The 10669-nt window shown below is 43.2% G+C and overlaps 1 protein-coding gene across 1 annotated transcript; it reads left to right on the top strand.

Moving 5' to 3' along the window:
• Positions 1 to 10002, top strand: pck2 (phosphoenolpyruvate carboxykinase 2 (mitochondrial)). Its single transcript, XM_028004569.1, has 11 exons — positions 1 to 449; positions 3994 to 4206; positions 4290 to 4474; positions 5443 to 5513; positions 5726 to 5861; positions 5948 to 6135; positions 6215 to 6377; positions 6461 to 6676; positions 6931 to 7068; positions 7390 to 7485; positions 8214 to 10002. The coding sequence occupies exons 1-11, from the start codon at positions 418 to 420 to the stop codon at positions 8681 to 8683; spliced, it is 1908 nt and encodes a 635-aa protein (XP_027860370.1). The 5' UTR covers positions 1 to 417; the 3' UTR covers positions 8684 to 10002.
• The last annotated feature ends 667 nt before the right edge of the window (positions 10003 to 10669 follow it).

Genomic DNA, 10669 nt, shown 5'->3' with positions numbered 1-10669 from the left:
ACTGCCGGGGCTTGCATCATCCGGGAGGAACAGGGCGAGCAGCCTGGGTTAGGGACATCATCAGCACGGACACAATCTGCGGACAACATATGTAAATTTCCACCAGACGCGCCTCCGCCTCCCCGCTGCTTGCAAGCTTGCGAGCCGAGCAGTCTGGAGTTCACCGTGATAAAGCAGCGTGGGGACGCCGTGGAGCCGTCAGTCCGCTCCGGTCGTGGGTCAGCAGAGGCAGGGCAGCATCTACTGAGCCGCTTCTGAGGTGTTTTCTCTCGGAGCAAAGTACAAGGTCCTCAGTGAGAGAACAGATATGACAGAGCTTTAGCTGCTGCCCTCCTTCATCACCGCAGATAACTTTTATGTGCTTTTTTTTTTTTTACCGTCTTTTAAAACTTATCAGTCCAAGTTTAGCACCAAAAGATGTCGTGCCTTTTATTAGGAGTTATACGAAGGTGAGTATTTTACTAGTGTCATTCAGTATTTTCTGATGCAGCTCAATTAATCTGATGTCATGCTTTTTTCTTTTTAAAAAAAAATTAGGATTATTATTATTTGAGAGCGAAATCTGTCCACTCTGTTTACTTATCGTCTTAAACCGTTTCTTCAAGAGTTATTAGAAACCTAAATTGAACCTGTGACTCCCCACTTTTTCTGCCAGTTGCAGTCAGAAACTTGTCGGACTTGATTTGGGCTCCACGTCAACTGACTTTCAGGAAAAGAGCATCTCTGTGTCTGTTGCCACAGCAGTGGATTTGTGTTCGGTTTGTGTTCCTCCATTCATTTTCTCCATTCTCTTTTACCATTGCACCCTGGAGGCTTTGTGATGAGGCCACGTCACACAGGAAGCCTGCAGTCAAAGTGAGCAACCAGTTCAAATAGTGTGTGCTTTTATTTCATCTCTAAAGGTGCATGCCAAAGAGACACTGACACTTTTTGTGCAGCGTGTGTGTGAGCATCAGTGAGGCATTCTGTTTGTATTTCTGCCTGAAGGCCTGTTGCCGAGTGCAGTTGTCACTGGAAGTGAAATATAATTCAGCATGTGTGCATGTTGTCTGCTGTGACGCTGCTGCTCGCCTCAGACTCTGGCCCTTCCACGTTCAACCAGGATCTGTCAGGCAGGGGTTGTGAGGTGGGAGAGGAGGTGTGTAGGCCTGCGGTGTGTGTGGATTGGCTTGTCGAGTCGGAGGTGTGCGTTTTCAAGGAAAAGTCCTTTGACTGAAAGCAGGATTCCAGGTTTTCCCTGCTGAATAGTCTCCTGCCAGATTATATCCTCGTTAATCTTGCAAAACGTGCCGCGAGGCGACGTGCTATAACGAATCTGGTCTGGGATGGGAACAGGGTGGGGAACTGTAAGCAGACAGAAACATGAGGGGATGGATGGGTTTTTTTATTTTTAGTGCAAAGGTCACCAGGTTGAAAAAGACGCAAATTCTCTTAAAAGAAGAAAGAACAAAACGACTAATCTAGTCCTGCCAGTTATACACCATCTAACTCTTAATTTTTAACAAGCTTCTTGCTAACAAATTTCAGTCAAAATCCAAATCATGTCATTTCCTTTCTCAGTCCGAGATACAGTCATCATAATGTTTAGCTATACCTCACCAGTTACAGTAATTAACAGCATGACAAAATAATGTGCATAACTGATTGCCTGTGTGGTGAAAAGACTGACTCACTGCAGATCCGACTGAAGAGACTGTTTCATCCGGAATCACTAAAAAAACGGCAAACCGAGGGTCTTTGTCCTTAAGTTTTCTGGGCAAGGGTCTGTCTGTCTGTCCCGTGGGTTAGAGGACAGTGGCAGGTTTATTTGTTCAGTCTCCACTTCACTGATCTGTAATTGATTTGCTCAGCTCAACGAATAATTAAATATGCAGGTTTAATATGTGAAATGTCGGGGTGTTACGATGCGTCCGCCTCAGGAGACGAGACGAGACAAAACGAGGTGAGTTTAAAGCGGTAGTTTGTGAGAACAGGAAGAATTGTCCTTAAAAAAAAAAAAGTTTTAACAGCATAACATTTTTTGCTAATCTCTAGTTGTGTTCAACATTGAACTACAGTGGATCCCCCAGTACTCACAAGGGTTAGCGAGCTAAACTCTGTATGAATGGCTAAAATTTGCAAATATGTGAGACCCTCTCTAAAATAATTTATAACTATCATTCCAAGACCAAATATACCTAAATATGCATTAATACACTGTCTCTGCTCCTGGGGATACAGCACTAAGGGAAATCAACAGAAATCCTAGATTGGCTATTTTGTAAATGCTAGCCAATGTCATGTAAAATAGCCTCGTACAAAGGTGTTTCAGCTTCCCAAGCTGCAACTTCTTTGAAATATTTTAGACACGATGGACCACGAATAGTATACAGTTCATGTTTGATCAGTTTAAGGACTAAAGATAATCAACTGCAGTCCAGGTTCATAAAACAAATTTGAAATACTCCCTTTAGAAATGTTCAGTGTTGTTCTAACCTTACCGGCTAGAGAGTAGCTATGTTCTCACAGCTTTCAAATCATTTGTGTTCACTCTGTGTCTCACCACTGTTTTTTTAATACTGAGTACCCAATAAGCTCCCACACAAATGACTTAATTGTGCTGAAAGTTCATTTTGTGCTTTTCTAACCAAATCTTGTTGGCCCGACAACAAATCATTAGTGGTTTTTATTTAATTCAACTCATTAGGCAAGACAATAGACAATATGGGGTTTAAGAGAACGACATAAGACTTGAGCAATATTTTAGGGGAAACTAAGAATACTTTATTGTTTTTCCGTTTCCACAACTTCAATTAGTGGGTGTTGTGTGTTTGGAGGAAGATCTTAGCAGCTGTCTTGTAGATTTAGTTTATGGCCAAATATCAGCAAACCTGCATGTCTATCAGCCCCACCTATGTGAGGTCCAAAGGTAACCCATCTAGGAACATGCTCACGTGTAAAAGTCAAATATAGTGAACACGACAGTGTAAGGTAAATGTGGAACATCCAAAGCGTTTTCATTGTGAACATTCATTGTTCAACTCCCTGCTGCGTACAGCTATGATGGTCCATAACCAGTATTCAGAAACCAAAAAAAGGGTTTATCTTCTTGCCCACCACCTCCTGTGCTCCAGCTGCCTGGTGTAACTTCCAGTTTATCTCCAAGATAACAAGATCAAAGATGGTCACTTCCACTCTGCGTCTTGTGGCACATTTACTGGCACTCTCAGCACAAGCTTGACCGTGTTGATGATTAATTGCTCGCACCCCACTGGTTAAGCAATTCTCAAAGGACAAGTTCAAAGAAAGTTTCGGCGTCCGTTTTATTAAGTAATTTCTGGTTCTTTGCCCTCGCGCTGTGACTACACACATTCAACATACCTGCTGCACGTACACTTTGTATGTTCAGACCAGATTTACGAGTTTATCTGCTTGCATTTATTCCTAATGGCTGCTGAACATACAGAGTCTAAGCAACAGCGTGGAGTCGGCCACGGCGGAGCAGATAACACTGTATGTTCGATGGTAGTGAACAGGCAGAAGGCACACACACACACCCAGGTTTGTGTTTTACCAGTAAACATGGCAACCGCCACTCACTGGCTCGTGTACATGAATATTGTGCTGCTGACAAACAATAGCTTGGCTCCCCCATAGGCCTCTCTTTGTCCACAGATGTCATTATGAGGTTTTCAGCCCAAACTGAAAAAGACCACTCCACCCTTCTTCCCATAAAAAGCAGTTTAAGACGCAGCTATCCCTGCAGCCACATGAAAACATTAGGTTACACTTGGCAGACCTAGGAAAACAAGTACATGGAAAATGTCTGTCCACTCAGACAGAAAGATACATCTGTAACTCAGACACAAGTTTCTTCTGAAATATGTGGTGTACCTTATAGGAAGGGGGTCTCTGCATGGCAATGAACAAATAATCAGTAATAGTTGATCAGTACCTCTTCATTAAAGTTTAGTCACGTTGACTCTAAGCACCCTGGGTGCTCTACTCTTACAGGCAGGGTGGTGTTGGGGCCAGTGTCGGAGTCCGTTCTCTGGCCTCCATCCCTTCTCTACCACCTGCCGTGGCTGATTTTGTGAAGGGAGCTGTGGACGAGTGCAAGCCCGCCAACGTCCACGTGGTAACCGGTACTCCTGAGGAAACGGCCAACATCCTGGCCGGCCTGGAAAGGGACGGCATGGTCAAGAGGCTTCCCAAATATGAGAACTGGTAGGAGTTGCACAAATGGTCAGCTGTTCCTCGATGGCGTATTCTGAAGTAGTTGTTCTGCAGCAACATTTTCTGTCTGGCAGTTGGTTGGCCCGTACAGACCCAAAGGATGTGGCCCGGGTGGAGAGCAAAACTGTGATCATAACCAAAAACCAGAGAGACACCATCCCCATCCCTGCTGGAGGGACGAAGAGCCAGCTGGGTAGCTGGATGAGCGAGTCGGACTGGCTGAAAGCCAGACAAGACCGTTTCCCAGGGTGCATGGCGGGTAGGTTGAACGATCCCTTTAACCTGATTTCTTTGTCACCTTCAACATGTTAAGTTTTCATTTTTTTTAAAGGATTTTCTTTGGCTCAAGTGGCCTTTAGTTCATAGCAAAGTGAAAGGAAAGTAATTTGTGAGAGAAGGGAAGAAATGCTTGAAAGGTAAATGGGGCAGGACCTGTGACGGCCGCGTAAAGGACTGAGGGCTCCATGTAAGGGTCATGCACTGCCGTCGCCAAGTTCAGATTTTGAAGGATTGATATTCCACAATCAACAACCAGCTATATGGTGTTTAAAAATATACATAAGATCATCTTTAAAACTCTAAGCAACCTTAGTCTTTCACCCTCGGTAAATCTGTATGTTTGAACAAATGGGTACTTTGTCCTTCTGGTCACATCCATCAATATTGCCATTCAGTTTCGTTGCTTCAAAGGGGCTGAAATTGATCCTCTGGGATGTTTAAAATTAATACTAAAGTTTGCTTCATAAGGCAACATAACCTTTCCTTTTTACACTTGTGTAGGTTCGATTCTTGTCTTCATTTCACTTTCCTAAACTCAGATCCTGGTTTTGTTTTGCACTTCATCTGTGGTCGAGATCCAGCAGTTTGGCACCGTTTCTTAAACTGCTTTCAGTCAGTTTAGAAAACAGTTTGTAGTTTTTTATTTCATGTGCTTAGATGAAGCATTGACGCATGATGGTATAGAGACAGGTACGCACACGTGAACTTCTGAGAACTTTACATGATATGGGGCAGTATTTAGTCCTTTAATTCATTTAGCATGCTTATTTATTACTGGTTGCTGTTGTAAGTAAGTCTTCTAGTAAAATAAGGTATTTCTAATGGCACAAGAGGCTCTGCACCCTGCTCTAACATTAAAGATACAAGCATTACTGCTGACAAGTATCATAAATAATTTGGAAATCAACAACCCTAATGTGTTTATTTACCTCTGGGTTCCCCTTGTAGGTCGGACCATGTACGTGATTCCCTTCAGCATGGGACCTGTCGGCTCAACACTAAGTAAATATGGCGTCCAGGTACTATCTGTTCTCTAAATGCCTTGTACTCAGCAAAAAAGCCTGCAATAAAGCAATAACCCTGCTGGTTGTTGTTTTTTTTTTTATTAGTTATGACTGTTTGTAATGTTGGACTTTATTGTTGTGGTTTATATTACAGCCTAATTAGAATCTGTGTAGTTTTATGGTTATTACCCGGGGATCTTGTCGTGAACACGTTGCGTATCTTTCAGGTGACAGACTCGCCGTACGTCGTAGCCAGCATGGGGATCATGACGCGCATGGGCTCCCCTGTTCTGCAGAAACTGTATGAAGGAGAAGAGTTTGTCCGCTGTCAGCACTCGTTAGGACGACCTTTCCCGCTCAAAGGTACTCAAACGTTCTCACGGACTGAATAAATTGAGGTGGGATGTATTTGTGTTTGCATTCACCTTTCTAAATCTCTCATTCTCCAGCTCCTCTGGTCAACTCTTGGCCTTGTAACCCAGACAAAGTCCTAATATCTCACCTACCGGACACCAGGCAGATTCTGTCCTTTGGCAGCGGTTATGGAGGAAACTCTCTCCTTGGGAAGAAGTGCTTTGCCCTCCGCATTGCCTCTCGCATCGCCAAGGATGAGGGCTGGCTGGCTGAGCATATGTTGGTGAGACAAAAAGGAAAAATATTACAACAGTGACCATGAGCCTCTTCTGTCTTGGTTCACAACTCTTTTCTGTCGCCAGATCCTTGGAATCACCAACCCTCAGGGTGTGAAGCGCTACGTGGCGGCAGCCTTCCCCAGCGCCTGCGGTAAAACCAACCTGGCCATGATGAAGCCCGCTATCCCCGGCTGGAAGGTGGAGTGTGTTGGGGACGACATCGCGTGGATGAAGTTCGACAGTCAAGGTTAGTGTGAGCCTATTCAAATACACACTGACGTCACCCCTCGTGTTCCTGTGTGCTAAATCAATCGTCTCGGGTCTTGGCAGGCAAACTCAGGGCCATCAACCCAGAGAACGGGTTCTTCGGCGTCGCTCCGGGCACTTCGGACAAGACCAACCCTTACGCCATGGCCACCATCTCCAGAAACACGGTGTTCACCAATGTTGGTGAGACGAGCGACGGGGGAGTGTGGTGGGAGGGGCTCGACCCCCCTGCAGCTGGGGTTACGCTCACCGACTGGCACGGCAAAACATGGAAACCAGGTAGAACCAGACTCAGATATTCAAACATTCTAGTTTATAAAAGACCGATAAATTCTCCTAAATCCCGCTTTTCTCCACACTTTTATGAATATTACTAGTTCTGCCACAAAGTTTAGTTTGACAGGCATAGTGAGTACAGCACCATCTTGTGGTTTACTAAAGTAATGTCAGTTCCAATTTTAAAAATTGAATAATGTAATATACTAATATAATATAATATAATGTAATGTACAATGTTTCTTGTTTGCACCCAGGAAGCTCCACGCCATGTGCCCACCCTAACTCACGCTTCTGTGCTCCGGCGGGTCAGTGCCCCATCATTGACCCCCAGTGGGAGAGCGAGGAAGGGGTTCCCATCGATGCCATCATCTTTGGAGGCAGAAGGCCTGAAGGTTTGTTCCATTCATATAGAAAACACACTATATAATTTAGAACAATGAAGCATTTATTAAGTAGGAAAGAAAATCTTATTTTAAGACTTTTTTTCAGCAGAACTGCTGCTATTCTTATAGGTAATTATCTATATACTCATATTAAAGGGTTGTTTTTTTTCCTCCAAATATTTAGAATTTTGATAACAGTGGTTTTCAAAAATTTCCATTTGCATAAGAAAACAATTACAGGCCAAATTTAATCATGTTGCACTTTGGTACATTTAATAACATTTCATACCCAGCGCAGCATCGAACATGAAGTAATGCTGATGTTTACAGGAGTCCCTCTGGTCTACGAGTCGTTCAACTGGCAACATGGAGTGTTTGTTGGAGCTGCAATGAGATCAGAGGCCACAGCAGCTGCAGAGCATAAAGGTACATATCTTTACACACCTGACTGGTAAATTGGGGATTAATAATGCTGCAGGGTGTCTGCACATCCTTAAAAAGTCTTACATTAAAGTATTTAAAATGGCCTTAAAATGTCAGAAATTCATTAAAGAAGATGTAAGTTGGCTTTACATATGCTAATAAAGGTCTTAAGTTTTGTCATGGCTATGCAGGTTTTGTCTTACTGAACTTTTGTGTCAGGGAAAAGTTTCATCACTCACTGCGTTTCTGTGTCTTGAGGCAATGAAGTCTACGGGTTACAAGCTACTTATGCTAGCTCGTTGGCTGGCTAGCTTTTTGCCTCTATTATGGGAAAAGTTCGTGTAAATTTATTGGCAGTTGTCTAGACGACGTTTGTCTTCGCCACTGGCTAACGTCAGTTGCCAACCCGTATAAGAATACATCCATTCTGAGCAAAGATTTTTAGCGCTACGGAGGATACGGTTGTAGAGAGCGATATACCATGTGAGAAACACAAAACCGCTGCCAAAAGCCACAAAAAGACTACGGAAATTTTACGGTTTTGATCTCCTGAAAAAAAACAACAACGCACATGCATTTTTTTGTACGTTTCTGCCATCAGATAGGTCTTAAATTTTATTTGTGATGGTTTTAAATTTGAGTTGGTGAAACCTGCCGAAACCCTGCACCGGTACCTAACCTTTTCCCAGGCCCTTTTTTTGATTGACAATGTTATTTTGCTCTTCCTCCAGGTAAGGTGGTCATGCACGACCCGTTCGCCATGCGCCCGTTCTTTGGCTACAACTTCGGCGACTACCTCGCCCATTGGCTGAGCATGCAGACCAGGAAGGCCCCCACCCAGCTGCCCAAGATCTTCCACGTCAACTGGTTCAGAAAGGACCCCGCCACCGGCGCCTTCCTCTGGCCCGGGTTCGGAGAAAACGCCCGAGTGCTGGAGTGGATCTTCAAGCGCTGCGGCAGAGAGAGGGAAGAGGAAGCGGCCAAGAAGAGCTACATCGGCTGGTTGCCAGAAGATGGCGCCATCGACACTAAAGGTCTGGGCGGTAAGGTGGATATGGGCGCCCTGTTCGATGTGCCCAAACCTTTCTGGCAGAAGGAGACCAAGGAGCTGAGGGTGTACTTCACTCAGCAGGTCGGAGCTGATCTGCCCGCTCAGGTGGAGACAGAGCTGAAGGCGTTGGAAGACAGAGTCCACGCTTAGACACGTTAGACGAGCCAGGGACAGGAAGCTAATCCAGAAGAAGAGAGGCACTCAGGAAACAGGATTCATCAGGGTCAGTCAGAGCCTCTGACTGGGTTTACAGGCACAGACGAGATCATGTCAACTGAAAAAACAGCTTTTCCTGTGATAAATGAAGACATAAACAGGTTGTTAGATCAAATAATTGAACATTCTCTGTGCCTGTGAACACAGTTAGTTCTCAAAAATGCAATAGCTACATTTAGGACACTATTAATGCTGCAACAGTTGAGTAACCGCGGCTCAGTTTGCAGTTCAACTCGTACCTACTTTCAAAAGCCACGTTCACACCGTAGATCTCGATGCTCAAATCAGATTTTTTTTCTGGAATCTAATGTTTTTGCTTTTGCACAGCCGATCATTGCATTACTCTTAAAATGTTGCCTGTATTTGACTTCTGTGGCGACTGTTCGCTGTTGCAAATCGACCTGCATGTGCAAAACAACGGCGGCATCACGCAGCAATCTGTGGTGCAGGAAACGTGAAAGAAAAGTGTATTTACTTTAATGTGTCAGCAGGCGCTGAGAAGGAGTTGCATCAGTGAAAAGAGAGCGAAATTCAGCATTTTGTTTGGGGCGACACATCACTGTGAAGCGGCACGGGAGAGACGGGGAGACGCTGAAAAGTGCATTCAAAAAAAAAAAAAAAAAATGTAACGCACTTTCCAGCACCACACGGATTCAGCACCACACTCACACTTATTCTAAAAAGTCTGACCTGGTAACTTGACATCCCACATTACTCCAAAAAACATCAGGTTTGAGCCAATTCGCCTGCAGTGTGAACGTAGCTTTAGAGGGACTCTAACATCACTACCTCCGTCCACACATACCTGCCGGCATGTTGCTGACGTCCAATCAGGGTGACCATAAAGTGCCTTTGTAGAGTTTACAGACTGAAGACCAAAGAGCTTTTTTTTTAAAGAGTTTTTACTCATTTGAAGTTTTTTTTTTTTTTTTAAACCTAATAATGTCATGTAATGCATTTTAATATTAAGTTAAGCTCAACTTGATGAAGATCATCGCTAACTCCTCACTACAGTTTTTTTAAGATTTCAAATGATTTTCTCTGCCGCGTGTGTAATGATTGTGATTAAACGGTATAATTTCAGATCTCAGCTGATGTTTGCACTCAAACCAATAAATGCCTCGGAGATTATCAGGTGTTTTCCAGGTTTTCTTTTATAAAAGTGCAATGGAGGAGAATCTTCACGTGTGGGAACAGTGACTTGTGCATTTTTACAGTGACTTGAAAAATAAACGGTGCCTTTTGGAAACATTTCCTGGTTTTTGTGTCGCTTTTTGTCTTTAAAACATTAAACGACAAGCCAGTGGAGTTAAACAAAGGAAGTCGGGTTCATATCAACCATCTGTCACATCATCTGCAGGAGTGCATGCTTACAAACCCAAAATAGAAGCGCTGCAAATGTTTCCTGCAAGTAACAGAAGTAAACTAAAAATAACAGAGGAACTGAGAGCTTGTGTTTGGCCATCATTGATAATCTTCATTAGACAGCTATATAACAAAACTGAATAAATATATTGGAATATCACCTAAAAGTTCATTTGAATCAGAATTTTTGTTAGAAATAAATTGCAGAGAAATTCAAAGCTGTCGGTCACTTATTATCTCAATAATTCTGATTTAATTACTTTTTTTTTGACCAATTCTTTTTTTCTTTTTTTACAAAAAAAGGATTTTGTTTACAACTTTCAAGATTTCTTTCTAGATTTAGCAAATTGTCTGTTTATGTCACCACTAATAACATGTAAAGCGAGCCAAACAGTTCTCCCTGACCATTTGAGAAAAAGAAAAAAAAAAAAAGTCAAAGCAACAAACAATGTCCTCCTCTCCGTGAATAAATGTCAGGAAGAAACAAAAGAGATTCAAAGACTCTTATCTCTCCGCTTCTTCATAACAAAGTTGGTTAAAAGTTTGAGATTCCCC

Source organism: Xiphophorus couchianus, chromosome 21 (genome assembly GCF_001444195.1).
Source record: "Xiphophorus couchianus chromosome 21, X_couchianus-1.0, whole genome shotgun sequence".
NCBI lineage: Eukaryota > Metazoa > Chordata > Actinopteri > Cyprinodontiformes > Poeciliidae > Xiphophorus > Xiphophorus couchianus.
The sequence above is the reverse complement of the archived record's forward strand: the minus strand, read 5'-3'. Positions and strand labels throughout refer to the sequence as shown.